Source organism: Pterocles gutturalis, unplaced genomic scaffold (genome assembly GCF_000699245.1).
Source record: "Pterocles gutturalis isolate BGI_N339 unplaced genomic scaffold, ASM69924v1 scaffold15960, whole genome shotgun sequence".
In the NCBI taxonomy this organism is placed as follows: domain Eukaryota; kingdom Metazoa; phylum Chordata; class Aves; order Pterocliformes; family Pteroclidae; genus Pterocles; species Pterocles gutturalis.
Genome location: NW_010138726.1, coordinates 74127 through 90471, shown reverse-complemented (window position 1 = coordinate 90471; position 16345 = coordinate 74127). Strand labels below are relative to the sequence as shown.

Below are 16345 nucleotides of genomic sequence, written 5' to 3'. Positions count from 1 at the left end.
AGAGGGGAGATTGAGATGAGATCTTGGGATAAGATGTTTTCCTGTGTGGGGGGTGAGGCAGTGGCCCAGGGTGCCCAGAGAAGCTGTGGATGCCCCATCCCTGGAGGGGTTCAAGGCCAGGCTGGATGAGGCTTTGGGCAACCTGGGCTGGTGGGAGGTGTCCCTGCCCATGGCAGGGGGGGGCACTGGGTGGGCTGGAAGGGCCCTCCCAACCCAAACCATTCCGGGATTCAATGATTCTGTGGAAGTGGATGGACTGGAATGCCCCCCCTCTCAGAAGTTACTGAACTGGGTGGGGAAGACCTCAGAAAGGGGGGGTCCTCTCTAAGGACCTGGCAGAAAGCAGCCAGGTGGGTTCCAGGCTCTGCTTGTGCCTTGTCGCCACAGGGAGAGCCCTGCCCTCGTCCCCAGGGTTTTTGGAGCCCAGGGCTGGGCATGGAGGGGGGCAGCATGTGGCTATGGGATGGCTGATGTTCCTCTGCCAGATAAAGCTAAGTTAGCACCAGGAGTAGAAATGGAAATTATGTGCTTTATTTTCTCCACAGCCTGCTGTCCATCACATCCCTGGCTTTGAGGTAATGCCCTTCTCCTGTTTGCAGCCCCTCAAACCATCCCTTCCCCTGCCCTTGCAGGCCTGTGGGGTCCCAGCACCATCAGCTGCTCTCACAGAGGGTCACGGTGGGGTCTGTCTGCAGCCCTGCCCCTGCGGGCAGTTTGTCCCTCCTGCCTCAGGGATGCATTTTAGGATAAAGGAACCCCCGTGTAGAGATGCTGGTTTCCTTCAGGTGATGGTAAAGAGAGCTGGAGTGAGAGGGGAGCCCACTTTTGACCCCAAAGACAGGGCAAAGGTATCCAGATAGAATTCCTCAGGTATCAAACACCCCATCACCTTCCTGCCCTGCGATAATTCCAGTGTTCCCATCATGATGAGCTGTGCATCCCAGCAGCTCCACCGTGTTTCCAACCCTGCAGCCCGCGTGAGCAAAGGCGTTAACCAAGGCTGGATTTTCAATGGTTCTAAGTCACCTGCACTGATTTATCCTTCAGCCTCAGGGCGTGTGGTGAGCAGGGAATCACAGAATAGAATAGAGTAGGATAGGATAGAACAGGATAGAACAGAATCATTAAGGTTGGAAAAGACCTCAAGGATCATCAAGTCCAACCGTCAACCCTACACCGCCTAACCCACTAAGCCATGTCCCTAAACTTGGAAAGCATCCTTTTTCTATTCCGTTATCAGCTACAATTAGAAGCCCTAGGATGGGTTTATGGATGAGAATTGTTCTAACTCCGTATTCTCCTTCTCTCCTCCAGAACGAGCTGTCCTCCAGCCTGGATGAGGTGAGTCTGTAAGATTTCATTGTGTCTTCATCTCAGAGGTTGTTAAAATTGTGCATCCACGGGGCAGCCACTTCTTTTCAGATGAGTCAAGCCAACAGCATCAGGGTTTTAGTAACGTGAGGGCTGACCAACAGGACGGGGTAGGTGGGCTCTGTGCTTAGCCCAGGAAACGTTCCCGATGGCAGGGCATGTCGGGTAATATTTAACCTTTGTGGGATGTGTGTGCATGAGGTCTACTGCTCTTCAACCCTCCCAAAGCAAGCATGTGAAAGCCGAAATGCTGGGCTGGCCTTTGGCTGGACCTCAGCTGAAATCCCAGTTGGAAAGTTTGCAGCTTTTCATGGGAATTTGCCATGAATTGGAGCATGTGCTGGGCCGTTCCGGTTGCTCTGAAGGAAGTATTCTTATCAGGATCCCAAGCTGCTGCTTGGACAGCCTGTCAGAGATGCTCCCCAGACCTTGTGCATCCAACAGAGGAGATCATCAGCTGAACTAAGCAGTGCCAGGGTGGGCTGGTACCTTGGAAAACGCAGGGCAGGGAGCTGAACAAGGGGCATGTCTATTTGAGCGTTGTGGTGGCCCTAGGAAAAGTTTACCCCAAAGTCTGGGAGATGAGCTAGGAGGGACCCGGGGCATGCAAAGAGCCTGGCCACATTTCCTTGACAGGTTGGATGGGATAAACAGATTTTGCAAGATGGGTTTTTTCCACCCAAGCAGCTTTTGCTGACGGTGGGGCTCATCTTTGTGCTCCGTGTGGGCTGAGATGGATGAGCTCGCGTAAACATAACCATATTTCTGCTCTTTCTCCTCCATTTCTTGCCACTGCCATTTCTGGATGGGGCACTCCACAGCTCTGCACCCCTGCCTTGTTCTACGAGGGGCTCCTCCAATGGGTACCTTTTATGTTCAAACACTTCACTCTCCTCTCTTCCTCTGCCTTTGCCCAGAAACCAACCCAAGTCCCAACAGAGGCTCTCAGAGAGACCAGCTCCTTCAGACATGGGGGTCCTGCCCCACCTGCCCCCCAGGAACCCCATCCAGACCACCCCATGAAGGCTGCATCCAGGACAGCGATGCCAGCCTGAGGTCTCCAGTGCCCTTAGTGGTCAATAATGGGCCCTAATGGAGAACCTGGCTCGTACGAGCATCGTTCAGCCTCGTGATGTATCTGAACAACCAGGCTGGCACCAGACTTCCTTCCCGTTTGGTGAAAATGGGAGCAGCCTTTTGGGGCTAGATCCCCTCCAAACACTAGGATTTAACCCCCCCATGAAACAACATGGCCCAGTGGTGTGCTCAAACTGGGAGACGTTTCCAGCCCCTCTTGAGTGGGCTGATCTGTGTTGACTTTCACCCATCTCTCATCCAACCGTGTATTAAAGTCAGGGTTGGACTAGATGCTCTCCAGGGCTCCCTTCCACCCTGAGCCCTCTGACTTCTCCTTCAAACCACCCCAGCTGCCAGCAGACCCCACAGACCTCTCATGGCTGTCTCCTCCATCCAGCCTGCTGTGTCTGGCTTGAGAGCTGTGTCTGGGAATCGCTTCTTCCCCTCTCCCACCCTGAACCCTCCCTGCTCCTGCCTCGTCCTCAGGACTTGCTGCTCCTTTCTGTCCCATCTGGTGAAACATTTAATGCTCATCATCCAGGAGAATGACTGCAAAACAACCAGGAGAGCAGCAGGGACTGGGAAGGACTTAGAAATTGGTCCTAGCTGGAGACATTGCAGTGTTAGCTCCTGCACTGTTGGCTTTCAAAGCTGCCGTTGAACCTGGGGAGGGTGTGGGGCAGGCAGGAGGTCTTTCCCCGAGGCTTTCCCCTTTTCCCATAGAGAATTCGCCAGAAATAAGCTTGAGTCCAATGGCAATAAGGAGATGCAGCCCATGGTATCTGCATCGGTGAAGATGTAGGTGCCCTGTAAGGGAAAAAAACTCCTTTTCTGGGAGCTGTGCAGCCATCTCAGAGGGGCTGTGTGGGGTTTGAACCTGCCTTGGGGTCTGGAGATGCGCTAGATGGCTTCTCCAGCTCTATTTTGCAACTTGAATGCGACTTAAGCACATTTAAAGCTAGAAATGAACTTGTGTCACCAAACAAGGACAGACTGAGGCTCTCCTTGGCTCAGTCACCTTGATGTGCTCCAAGTGCTGTGGACCGCAACTGAAAGCTGAGGATGGCTCTTCAAGGGCCCTTGGGTCTATCCCTCTACCCCAAGGAAGCCTCAGCTCATGTTGGTGGTGCAGCGTCTCATTTAGGAGCCTGAACTTAAGGCTCTGGGGAAGTCAGTAGGTCACCAGAAGTGCTGAGCACCGGAGTGATGCTGGGGATGCTCTGCACCTCTCCTCCTCCTTAAGCACTCACCTCCCAGTAACCGTCCCTGTCCCCATCAGCTCTAACCATTTCTGCCAGTGCACGGACCATGGGAGGTGGCACTGCCTGCCCCAGATTTACTGCCTGCCCCAATTTACCGTCTGCCCCACGGGGGAACCCAGACAGCTGCCTGGAAATGGAGTTACCAGAAATCTTCAGCTACCAAGCAGCTTGATTCAGCAGCCACCAGTGATGCCAATGAAAATTAAATCTCAGTGTCTAGTCTATCTAACGTACCACCATGAAAAATCCCTTTGTAGAGCATTTATGGGCGTACATATATAAACCTGAACCAATCCTGTAATTGAAATACATGCACACACTTCATTCAATGCAATAATACTCCAGCCTGAAAAGAATGCTGGGCTCCTAAATTGGTTCCAACTGCCCTTGGTTGAGGGTTGCTTTTTAGAGGTTTTGCTTTCATTCCTGCCTTGTCGGTGACGCTGAACTCGAAGATGTAGGTCAAGGAGAACCTGAGCGCTGGGAGGGCTCAGAGCCCATCCGCTGCCGGCAGCCGGGGAAGTCTGGCTCGCTGCTTTCCTCCTCTGTGGAGGCAAATTTTGAATCCCTCCCTTGCCATCTGAACTTGGAAATCTCCTTCTGTATCCATGGTACATAGACAGCTCTATCCGAGCCCTGTCCTCTGCCCTGCAGCTTAGCAGCCACCAGACAAGGTTTGTAGCCGAGCTGTTGTATGCGAGGAATGAACCACAGCCCCCTCCTGCATCCGGAGGCGGTGCCCACCCTCCATCCCACCGTGCTGCCCCCTCTGATCTGTCTGCTGCTGGTCACAGCATCTCACTCTGTCCAACCCGAGGAGCTGTACATCACTAATTAACCCCCTGCTGCTGCTTCATCTCCTCTCCCCATCCCTCTGTTTAACCATCTCACCGAGGTCCTTGCGTGGGACAGGTGCTCCTTCATCCCCTCCTCCCCTAAAGGAGGCTGCACCTCGATGGGGGACAGATCCCTCTTAGTTCCCATGGAAGGGCTCAGGGATGGCTCTCAGCAGTAGATGTTTGATCTTTTCCAGGGTCAGATTAAAGACAGAAACAGTTTTCAAGGACATTGATCCACCCCCACTGTCTAGGTGTCCTGGACTTCTGCGGGAAGATGAGTTTTGCAGAGAGAGGGAGACTCTGGGGGGATGTGGAGTGGGGCGGGGGAGGCGATGGGGTTGGTGTCCCCTCGTGGCATGACCTGAGGTGCCCTTCGCGTCTCTGCTCCCTGCAGTCTGCCGACTCTGACCTGCCGTACCCCCCACCCCAGCGGGAGCCCAACATCTACATGGTCCCCCAAGGAATCAAACCCATCCTGCAGCGCACGGCCATCGAGGTGAGTGATGGGGAGAAGTTGTGGACCTGGTATCTTGGTGCATACAGAGAAAAGCTTGTGTACGACCTGGGTCCTCCCAGCACCAGCTGTTCTACGTGGTTGATTCGGCTCTCCTTGGTGGTGGGCCAACCTTCAGGTTTACCTCCGTCACTGACTGAGAAGCTCAGTGAGAGACCTGGAGGCAGACCTTTGCTGTCTGTTCCCCTTCAGATCCTGGCCTGGGGGCTGAGGAACCTCAAGAGCTACCAGCTGGCCAGTGTCACCTCGCCCAGCTTGCTGGTGGAGTGTGGAGGACAGCTCGTGCAGTCCTGCGTCATCAAGAACGTCAAGAAGAACCCCAACTTTGACATCTGCGTGCTCTACATGGAAGTGGTGAGGACCTGGTTGATGGGGTCATAGAAGAGTGGGTTGAGAAGGACCTCCAGAGGTCCCGTAACAAAAGACATCCTATGGTGAAGCTCATTCTGTGCTGCCCAGCCTCGGTGCAGAGCACTGCCCTGTGTAGTTACGTGTTCTCTCCCCTCTTCCCGCAGCGTCTACCCAAGGAGAGCCTCTACAGCCCCCCCATCATTGTCAAAATCATTGACAACAGGCCATTCGGCCGAAGACCCGTGGTGGGGCAGTGCACCATCCGCTCCTTGGAGGACTTCTACTGTGACCCCTACCGAGAAGAGACCGACGGTCCCCAGGACCACGCGGGTACGTGCTGCCACGCGGACCACGCTGGCTGACCCCCCCTGCCCTGCTCCAGGAGGAGCTGTGGGTCACCATATACGTTGGTTTGAGCTCAGCCCAGCTGTAGGTCTGATACAAAAAGCCCAGGAGGTGCCAAGGGGTTGGTTGGTGGGCTGGGCTGTCCCTGGCCAAGCTGCTCAACCCGCATGAACGTGAGCTTTGGCTGGTGGGAAGGATCTGGGCAAGGTTGAGGTTGCTCCTGGAGCTTCATCCCAAGGTGGCTTTGGGGTTTCTAACAGCTGGATGTCCTGGTGATGCTCGTGCTTGCTCTGATTGCAGATGACGTGAGCCTCACGCCCAGGGATGACGTCCTCATTGACATCGATGACAAAGAGCCTCTCATTCCTGTCCAGGTAGGGAAAAAAGCACAGTGGTGGGACAAGGGTTTCTGAACTTCGTGTGATGTCGGGGAACTTGTGCGGGTGCAGGGCCGGGGTGGAGAGCAATGCAGATCTCTGACAGAGGGTTGTGTCTGGTTTTAACCTTCCTTTTCCAGCTTTTGTCTCTGTTTGCACCCACTCTCCCCCACCAGGCCGTAGCGAACAACCACACATGTGTCCTTCTGCCCTACATTTAATACGAGGCATCAAATTCTATGGGAGAGACAAGAGAGAGAAAATTTTGGTGATGTGCCATGAGTTTGAGGGGTCTCAGCTGTCCCTTGTAGGCTGGGCAATCCACCAGGATTGCTGTTCCTCCTTCCTGGAGCAGAGCTCGGAGGTGGCTGGCCGTACTGGTGACACTGGCCGTGCTGGTGCTTCGCATTTCTGTGGCCCTTGGGTTTCTCTGCCAGCGGACGTGTCCTCTTTGGGGCAGAGATGTGCCGGTGCTGACGTGTGTGCGATGCAGGTGACCCTGGCTGCTCAGGAGCAGCTGGAAGCGTTGTTGGAGGCGTTTGGTGGAGCTTTTCCCGGTCTCCTGTTCCCTGGGGTGTATTTAACGTGTGCTGGCATTTCCTTCCTCCCTGTTTTAAAGTCTGGGGGTGCTGTGTGGTATCTTGAACTAGAAAATCCTGAGCTTTCTGTAAGAGACCTGCCTCTCAGCTGTGCCTCTTGCCTCGCCTTCATCATCTGTAAAAGCCAGATGTATAATTCTGGTGTCAACACTTCTGCTTTTTATTCATCTCCTTGGTGGGACCCCAACGTTTCTATTCACGAGGACTTTATGACCCATGGATCTGTGCCATGAGCTGTCTGTGGTGGTGTCCCAAGGGGGGTCAGGCTGGGGTCCCCAGGCTGTCCCCCGGCCATTCCCAGCTGGAGCTGCACGTCCCTCCGTGCTCCATCCCTGGTGCTGGGTTGTCCACATTGGGTCGGTGCCATGCGAGTCCTCCAAGCAGGCAATGCTTTTTCACGCGTTGCGTGCTGAACCCTCTGCCTGTTTCAAGGCTTTCAGGCTTTGGGCTAAGGGAAAAAAAAAAAAGAAAAATCAAGATTTTTGGCCAGTGCTCGGCAAAAGCTGTGGGTGTGGGACTCCAGCCTGCTGCAGTCTTGGCCCTGCTCTACCTGTCCCAAGCCCTGATGGGATCCAGGTGGGTGCTCTCAGGTGAGGTCACCCTTGCAGTGGGACGTGGATTTTTGGGTTCCCCAGCAGCCACAAGGTGGGATGTTCGTATGCTCAGCTCCCTGGGAGGCTGGGATTGTGTCCTGAGATGCTTCAGGGTCGATTAGGAGCTGGGCAGTGGAGTCTGAAGACATTGGCCCCAGCGAACAAGTGTCGTTGAAAGGGAGAAGCAACTCGAGAGAGAAAATACTTCTGACAGCCCAACGGGCTTTCTGTTCTCTTGCCGTTTGCAGATTTGTCTTAATTATTTACAACTGTGCTTCATCTTGTATCGGTAACGTAACTGGAGCATGTCTGTGAAAAACACACCAAAGCAAGCCTTGGAACGGGAACCTTCACTTCTGCAAATTAAAAAAAACCAAACCAAACAAAAAACCTTTCTAGGCACAGAAAGCACTTGGGAGAAGAATGAGGGGTCAGGGAATAAAGCAGGAGCAGGGTTGGGGTGCAGGTCCTGACCTCTGATGTCCCACCAAGGAAGCCCCAGTGCCCCCCTCCCCGGGCTGCCAGACCCTCTGTGGGGACAGCTGGGGTGGGACGGGTCCCCAGGAAAGGGTCAGAGCACCCCAGGGTGGGTTTGCTGCTCCCATGGTGGTGGGAACAGACCGAATTCAAGGTGGTGGAGGGGACAGTTCTGCCTTTGCTTTAGCTGCGGGCTGAGACCCCCAACCGGGGGGTTTTCTGGCCCCCTCCTGACCCACAGCCACGGATGGGGCAGCGATGGGTGGACTGGTTTTGTGTCTGCAACTCCAGCAGGCTGTAGAGACGTAATTTCTTATTTTTTAAAATAGAAAAATCTACCCAACTTTCAGTTTGATTTGACTGATTTTTTTTTGGCATATTCTGAAATCTACAGTCTAAACTCTCCCCCCCCCCCCCTTTTTTTTTTTTTTGTCAATATTCAGTAAAAACGGTGTTGTGCAGGAAATAACCTGCAGAGCGTCCAGCGTGCAATCCTGCTCTTTGAGAGCATCGGGAGGACGGTCTCCACTCCAGCCCTCTGACAACAAAACCATTTCTTAAACACAACTGGTTTTACCAAACCTTTTCTTTCCTTTGCCCTTCACCTGCCAGCACCAGTTCCCACCCCCGATTTTTCTGTCCCTTTGCCAGGTCCCTCCAGACCCGCAGTCGCTCCCGCTCCTTTCTCCTGGGACTTTGGTGGACATAACAAGAGGAAAATACAATTCCCTTGGGAAACCTGGGGGTTTTGACCCAAATTTGCTTTCTGGCAGGTTGAGGTGGGCGCTTCCAGCCCAGTCGCTAATTACCCTCTTACTCTGCTTCATGGAAATTCCCCGGCTTTGCTTTGCCAGTGTTTTATTAACTCACTGGCTGATTTATTTTTTTGAGGGACGTGCAAGAAGGGAAATTTCCTCCCACGAATATCCTCTGTAGGAGCAGAGAGGGTGCTGCGGCCACCGCGGGACCCCGGCATGGGGCTGGCGCGGAGCTGGGGTTCCCCATGAACTGGTTCTGAAGGTCCCTGGCCAAGGTTGCACTGGGGATTCCTGCTCTAAGGCTTCTGGGACCCCCAGTTTGCACCATCCCCTCTGCCGTCGCTGGATGGGCAGGATGGAGGCAGCACCTCAAGGTGCTGTGCATGGCTCTGCTGTGCCCATGGTTGGCTTTTTTAAAATGAAAATGCATTTTTAAACAGATTTTTCTTTTTTTTTTGGTAACTTTCTAAAGGTGAAAAATCAATGGTGTTAATTTTGCAGCACTTCGCGAGCTTTCAGTGCTTCCCCCCGAGACCCACTGGCCGTTTCCCTGCTTTCCCCGGGGTTTTGTCGCACCTGGAGGTGAGGGCAAGGCAGGAAGGAGAAACCCAGGGCTCGCACTCTTCTTACGTTTGTGCTCCAAAAAATGGCAGAATTTCAAATTTCTTTTGGCTTCCACCTTTTTTATTCCAGTTAATTTGGAAAAAAAATGAAAAATTGTTCTTCAAAGCTTTTTTCTTTCTTTTTTCCCCATCTTTTGACCAGTGTTAACAATGAACGTGCTTGTTGGTGGCATGGGGTGTCCAAGCCAGAGATCATAGGTGCTATGTAGGCACATGTGCACCGAAAGAACCAAGATGTATCCATCTGGGTTGACCTTTATCAGGTCACCATGTTTGGGGTACAGCCAGCAGCAGGCCCTGGCCATGGCCCTGGAAGAGCAAATCTATTCCTGTGGCTGCTGGTTGGGTTTTCCTATTGATTCCCAGTGCTGGATCATCCCATTTACCCCTCCATCAACCCTCCATCACCCTTCCTCAGATGTGGTGGTGGATCACGGGGGAGCTGCACCCCGTCACCGCAGGCACTGCGGGATCTGGCCCTGCTCCCCCCCAACCACCTCCCACCCCAGCAGGAGGGGCATGAGGGAGAGGTGCACCGAGGGCCAAGGGGACCTGTTTCAGGTGGCTGCACTCATTTGGGCTCCTCATGAGCAGGTTGTGACGGGAAGAAGGAAAGCAGCAGTTGCTGACCCTCCTCCAATTCCCATCCTTTCCAAAGCCCTGCTCAGGATGCTCTTGTCCAACCAGACTTTCTGCTTTTTGCCGTTTTTTCAAGTCAGTGTGATGTCATTGCTTGCAGAAGCTGTGGACACTTGGGATGGCATGCCAGACCCAGGTCTGTCTATCTGCCTTTTGAACTACTCATAGAATCACAGAATCCCAGAACAGTTTGGGTTGGAAGGGACCTTCGAGATCATCCAGTGCCCCCCCCTGCCATGGGCAGGGACACCTCCCACTAGCCCAGGTTGCCCAAAGCCTCATCCAGCCTGGCCTTGAACCCCTCCAGGGATGGGGCATCCACAGCTTCTCTGGGCAACCTGGGCCACTGCCTCACCACCCTCACAGGAAAACATTTCTTCCCAATATCTCCGCTCAATCTCCCCTCTTGCAGCTTAGAACCATTACCCCTCGTCCTGTCCCTGCACCCCCTGATCTAGAGCCGCCCCTATATCTCCTGGAGCCCCCTTTCAGCACTGGAAGCTGGGCTTGCAGATGGGTAAAGATGCATCTTCTTGTAGTGTCGGTCCCTCTCTTTGTGCTGCTGGAGCCATGGGCATGGAGCATCCCTGGTGGGGAGGAAGCCGTGGTCCTGGTTGGTGTTGGGGTGGAGAAGTTGGTGGCAGCTGGTCCTGGCTTGTCTCCTGGACTGGCTGTTGTAAAGCCCTTCCTGAGTGTTGCCTGCAGTGATCCCAGCTATCTTGTCCTTCTTGATACTTGTCCCCCCAGGCAGCTGTTGGCCGGGGTGTGAATCTGGCTGTAGGAAAACCCAGCCCACCTCCCCGTTCCTCTGTGCTGACCTCATCATGAGGGGATGGACCACAGGCTTGGTCCAACAATCACCGAAACATCCAGGAGTGTGTTTATGGGTGCAGAGGACAGGGGTGAAGGACCTTCTGGCCTCTGAGGATGCCTGTGGGGAAGAGCAGGGTTGTGGCAATGAGTGAGGGGTGTGCAGGTACATGGGGGCACATCTGCCCTCACTCAAATGAGGTCCCTCAGCCATAGGTTGCAAAGTGAAGTGAGGGGAGCTCTTGCTCGTGTTTGACTTTCCATTAACCAAAATAAATGATGCCATGTATTGCAGTATGTAATTTTAATTTTCTAAATGTCCAGAAAGAGTCAGAAAAATATTTCCCTAGCAATGCCCCCAGACCTGAAAGCAGGACTGTCTTCCCCCAAAATAGTCCCAACCAGCAGAAGCAACGAGCTGGGTTTACCGCAGTGCTCCCAAGGTGGGTTCTGGTGCAGCAGCTCAGCTCTTCCCCTTTTGGGGACAAAAGCCCTGGCTGGGGACACACACACCCCCCTCTATACAGGTGTACGCGGCATTTGCTGCTCGGGGGGCTGCTCCCCAGGGTGGTGGGTCGGTGTGGGGGCTGCAGAGGTCCTCGGGGAAGGCGTGAGACAGAGGTTTGCAGCTGGAGGGACTCCAGCTCTGCAATAAATACTTTGTTCCCTGGGGCAATTTCAAGCCTGTTGAAAGCATCTCCAAATTCAGATCAAACTTGGGGAACAGTTTAACCTGGAGGTGAAAGGATGAGAGGGGGAAAGGGACGTGGCGAAGCCAAACCACTCTGCTGCAGGGGTTTCCAAGGGGAAGGCTTTGCCATTTCTTTACTGAAACAAACATTTAATGAACCAAACACCCTGCGATGAATTGAATTATTCAGTTTGACCCCAGATTGATTCTTTTGTTTGTTTGTTTCTCTTTTGCCCTTTGTTTGGGGAGTGGAGGAGGAGGAGGAGGGAGCTTGTTCCTGGAAAGCCAACCCGAAATTCCCACCATCTCCCTCCCCAACCTCTAAGTGTTGGCTCTGGATGCTGTTCCTCCCATGCCCACCCTCTCCTGGTGTCAGATTTGGGTTGGGGTGACTTTTGTTCATGGTCTTGACACCCTGCAGCCGTCGGGATCCCTCCACCCCACTCCTCCTCCCGCTGGGGCCAGGTTTGGAGGGTGAAGGAGGAGTCCCAGTCTGCAGAGACCATCCTCCTCCTCCCAGGGAAAGGGGATGGATTCTGGGCCAGGAGCCCTTGCCTGGGGCCGCAGCCTCCGTACACCTTGCTCTTCCAGTGGTGACCTTGGAAGCAGGAGCTGGGATTGTTCCCGTGCATGTGTGCATGGGTGTGTTTCGTTGTGTGCCTCCAAACCCCTTCTCCTTCCTTGCCAAGCCTGGCTTTGGTCCCTCCTCTGATGGATGACTGGAACAAAAGATCACTTTGTTTTCCTCATCTGAAAGAGAGAAAACAAACAGACGCGCAGCCCCTCTGCTCTGAGGTTGCTGAGTGTGTTGTCCATCATCTCATCCAAGTGGGGTGAGAAGTTCAGCCCGAGGTCTGTTTAAAACAAGTCTGTGTGCACATGGACTGGACACATCATGGTTACTGAATGCGAAGAAAATAAACTCTTAAAACTCATGGAAAAGCCGTTTTTCTGTAGCAAGGGCTCCTGGGCTCAGCCCTTCCAATTGGCCTCTCTGGGAGATGCTCATGGAGAAGGGTTCTGCAAGGGCCAAGCGCGTGCCTGTGGCTGCTGGCTCAGCCCGTGTTCCTGCCTGCTCCTCACCCACAGCCTCCCCTTGCTCTTCGGGCTCTTCCTGGGTCCTCATCCCCGTGGGGAGCAGATCAGGAAGGACAAGCATGAGGTCCAAGGGTTGAGTAGATATTTGTTCCTTCTTCTCGTGGATAAAACACTCACAGAGGAGCTGTCTCCCACCAGCCTCCAAGAGTTGCAAGGGTGGGAACTGAGCCTTGGGGCATCTTTCCCCCATGAAATACCCTTTAATATCCCATTTATTCTCTGTAACCATTCCAACCCAGTCCCGTTTGATGACCATCAACAAAAACCATAGCCCAAACCCTGCTCTGGTGCCTCCTTGTCCAGGGAGACCTCAACCTTATAACCCTGGGGAGGGGGAAGGTGGCACTGTCTGGATTCATTAATTTTATTTCTCCTAAATTGTGCTTTTGCTGATGTATGTTAAACATTGTTTCTCTAACCCCATTGATAACCAATCATTTTAATTTGTAGCTTGCGGAGGGCATGACCAGCTCAGCATTAATTAACATGCCAGCTTCTTGGGTCCAGCCTCATGTATGTATTGCTTAATTTCTAACTTACTTGCTTGATTAATGGGTTTTTTGAATTATATATGTACATGTATGTATATATTTAAAGTTCTTCAAAAATCAAGCCATTTCTTTTGGTGGAAGACCCCCTCACTGGGGGAAATGGAAAATTCATCTTGCTCCAGGTGTGTGTGCATCTCAGTGGTTATTTTCCTTCATGCCAAAGAAAAGGGGGTTGGTTCTGGGAGGAGGGATGGGGAAGCTTCCTCCCTCTTGCTCTCATGGAGCTGGCAGAATTATGTATGTGCTTGAGGTCAGGTGTTTTCCCAACAGCCTCCCAGGGCAGCAGAGCCTGGTGGCTCCATGGAGATGATGTGTCCTGGGTGGCTGCGGTGGCACGGTTGAGGACTTGATAGGACTTCTGTGCTCCTCCATGTCCTTGCTCAGGGACTGTGACAAGTCCCAGGCATCACGTTGGTGTAAGTTGAGCTCAGAAGGTGTTTGCCTTCCGTGAGGTGGAGGGTTTCATCTCATCAGCAGGACTTTGCACAGTCCTGGTTCTTGCAGGTGTACAGCCTGGTGCCCTCGAAGCATGGGGATGGGGAGATGCCAGGTAGCACTGAGCAGTGACAGATCCCTTCTTGCAAAGTGCCTTTTTGCTCCCTTTTGCCTTTTTTGTAAGCAAATTAGAGGTTGGGGTGTTCCTGGGTTTTGTAAGAAGAGCAGTGAAGCTGCTTTGCTTTCTCAGGGCTGACACCATCGGAGCAGTTCTTCTCCATGCCCTAGAGTCACCCTTAGCAGGGTTGCAGTGCTGGGGATCTTCACCCCTCTTAGATCCCTCGATACCAACCCGTGAGTTACAGGACATGGGCTGAGGACATGGAGTTAAGAGAAGGGTTGCAGCTTCTCATGGCATTTCTAGCTTTTGCAGGCAGAAGCCTCTGAGGAGCACCTTTTTAGGTCTTTGTAAAGGGATGTAGGCATGTTTAGCATCCATCCTGTGTCTCCATAATGTATAGATATGGGTTTTGTTGGCCCTACGTGCATCTCTCCAGTACCTCCTGTATCCTTTGCACCTACCAAACGTTTATAGAATCACAGAATCATTAAGGTTGGAAAAGACCTCAAGAATCATCAAGTCCAACCGTCAACCCAACACCATCCAACCCACTAAACCATGTCCCAAAGCACCACATCTACGCGTTTCTTGAACCCCTCCAGGGATGGTGACTCCACCACTTCCCTGAAGTTGTTCACTGCTGTGGCTTCCTTTGTCGCGCAGAGGAGACAGATGGGTGGCTGTGCTGGGATGCGGAGTAGGGAAAAAAAAGCTCCATGAATAGCCTCCCCTCTCCCTCCATTCATCAGCATCTTTAATTTACATGAATATGTTTTTGGTTTCGTTCAAATAAAATTTAGAAAAAAAAAAAAGCTGCAAATCATTAATTTAAAATAAAAGCAGTGGAATATTAGGCAATCCGTTCTCCTGGCCTTCACCAGGACCCTACAAGGCTGGGATTAGATTTAGTAAACCCCATGTCATGGAGAGCTGCTGACACCATCCCCTTTTGGAAAGTGCATCACCGAGATGGCCCATGCACATCTTCTTGCCTGTCTCCTTCTCCTTTATATCTGGGGAGTTTTGGACAAAAGCAGGAGCTATGGAACGAGGTGTAGGGGCTGCAGCTGGTTAAATATTAGGAAAAAGCTTTAACAGCCAAAAAATTCCAGCCCAGTGCGGAGCGTGTGAAGGAGCTCCTGAACTTTGCTGGGTTCTACCTCCGTCCGTGGCGTTAATGGCCTGGAGGAGGGGGAGCGTGGTGGGAGATGGTGGGCTTGCCCCTCATGGAAAGCTGGGCTCGCAGATCACTGCCCATCTCCTTGGTGGAGTCCATAAGGGTTTTTTTTTTTTTTTTCCTCTTTCATCTCAGGTGTGTGGCTTTTCTGCCTTCCTCCTGGAGCCTGCACGAGTGCAAGCACTTAATCTGCAATTGTTTATACCCTAGTCCATAAACCCTTTCTCATCTGGCCTCTCGTCCCACTCCTCTGCTGCTGCTCTTGCCAAAGTCCTCCTAGACAAAGCCAGGAGTTGGCCCTTTGTCCCTCTCTCATCCCTCCTGAGAATCTTTGGCATCAGCAAAATGAGAGGATTTCGCAACACCGCTGACTTGCAGACCCACCTCTCTGCTCCAGGTCCGTCCCCTTCCCTCCGCGCTGAAATCCTGGCTCAGCCCTTGAGTTTAAGTGGTTCAATCATGTTCAAAGGCTGAAAGACTCGTGACTTCTTAAAATGTCAAAATAAGCTTTGTCCTGAGGCATTTCCCTCTCCCTGCCTGGGAGGAGCACTCTGTAATTATCCACAAGATCTCCGCTTTGTCGTCCCATAAATCCCCTTTTCCAGCTGTCAAACCATCCCAAGAAATCAAGCAGAGCAGCTCCTGTCTCAGGTCCTGCCCCACAGCACCCTGTCCCCACCTGGGCTTGGCCAATGTCCCCTCTGGGGACAGAGATGCCACCTCCCTCCGTGCCTCTGGCACCATGTCCACCAGAGCCGACCTGAGATCCTGGTGACCTCAGGGGTGACCGAATTTCCCTGAATTTGGGAAAGTGAAGGGGACTGCAGGACAGAGCAGAGCCCTAGACACTTGCTCAGACCTCAGCCTATATTTAGTCACCCGAATTGTGACTAAAGCTCAAGTAGATGTCATATAGATGCCACCACCGGGATGCCTTTGCAAACAGGGGACTGTATCCCCTCTGGCAGGGTGTCCTTGTCCATGTCTCCTCCACTCTGCACAGGCTCAGGATGGAAGGAGCAGATGGGCTCCTTCTTCTGAAAGGTTCAAATGAGCTTTTGAGTCCTGACGACTGGAAATGTGGGGTTAGAGTGAAAGCCCCAATGTCAGTGATGGGAGCAGGGGGACCCTGGTTTGTGGGAGACCTTTCCCTTGGCAGAGGACCCCCAGCACGGTCGATGCCCATGCAGGTCCGACATTCCCAGCTGTGAAATGGGCTGGCAAGGTCTCCTCTCCTCCAGCTTTGGCTTGCTAGAGCGGTACCAGGAGTTGGGCAGTTCATGAGCATTTCTCCCAGAGGAGAGGAGCTCAGGAGGAGCCCCCAGACACCTCTGAGCTGTGAAATGCAATGAGGAGCCTCCCTTCTCCCCTGGGAAGCACTATAAGGTGCTTTCTACATAGTTACTCACACCATTATTTTGGCTTGTGATGCTTTGGTGGTAAGAAATACAAATAATCCATCAAAGGACAAGTTAGCAAAGCTAACCCAAGCCAAAACCAAAAAAGTCAAAAATCTGTAAACTATTTGGAATAATTGGTTATTTGCTGTGTTTGCTAGTTGCCAATCAGAGCGCATATTTATGGCTTATCCTGTTACTGGTCGTTGGAAGAGCTCTCGGTGTTGGATGTCTCCTGCT

At 52.7% G+C, this 16345-nt stretch overlaps 1 protein-coding gene across 1 annotated transcript in view; it reads left to right on the top strand.

Annotated features, from left to right (window-relative positions):
* Window positions 1-1314: 1314 nt before the first annotated feature.
* LOC104468853 (dysferlin-like) overlaps window positions 1315-16345 on the top strand; it is a gene marked incomplete at its 5' end in the record, with an annotated part of 55641 nt that continues 40610 nt past the window's right edge. Inside the window, 6 exons of the mRNA XM_010083121.1 lie at window positions 1315-1341; window positions 4944-5045; window positions 5256-5417; window positions 5579-5744; window positions 6060-6133; window positions 12875-12937. Of these exons, the coding sequence (XP_010081423.1) occupies window positions 1315-1341; window positions 4944-5045; window positions 5256-5417; window positions 5579-5744; window positions 6060-6133; window positions 12875-12937 (594 nt within the window). The remainder of the gene's footprint in view (window positions 1342-4943; window positions 5046-5255; window positions 5418-5578; window positions 5745-6059; window positions 6134-12874; window positions 12938-16345) is intronic.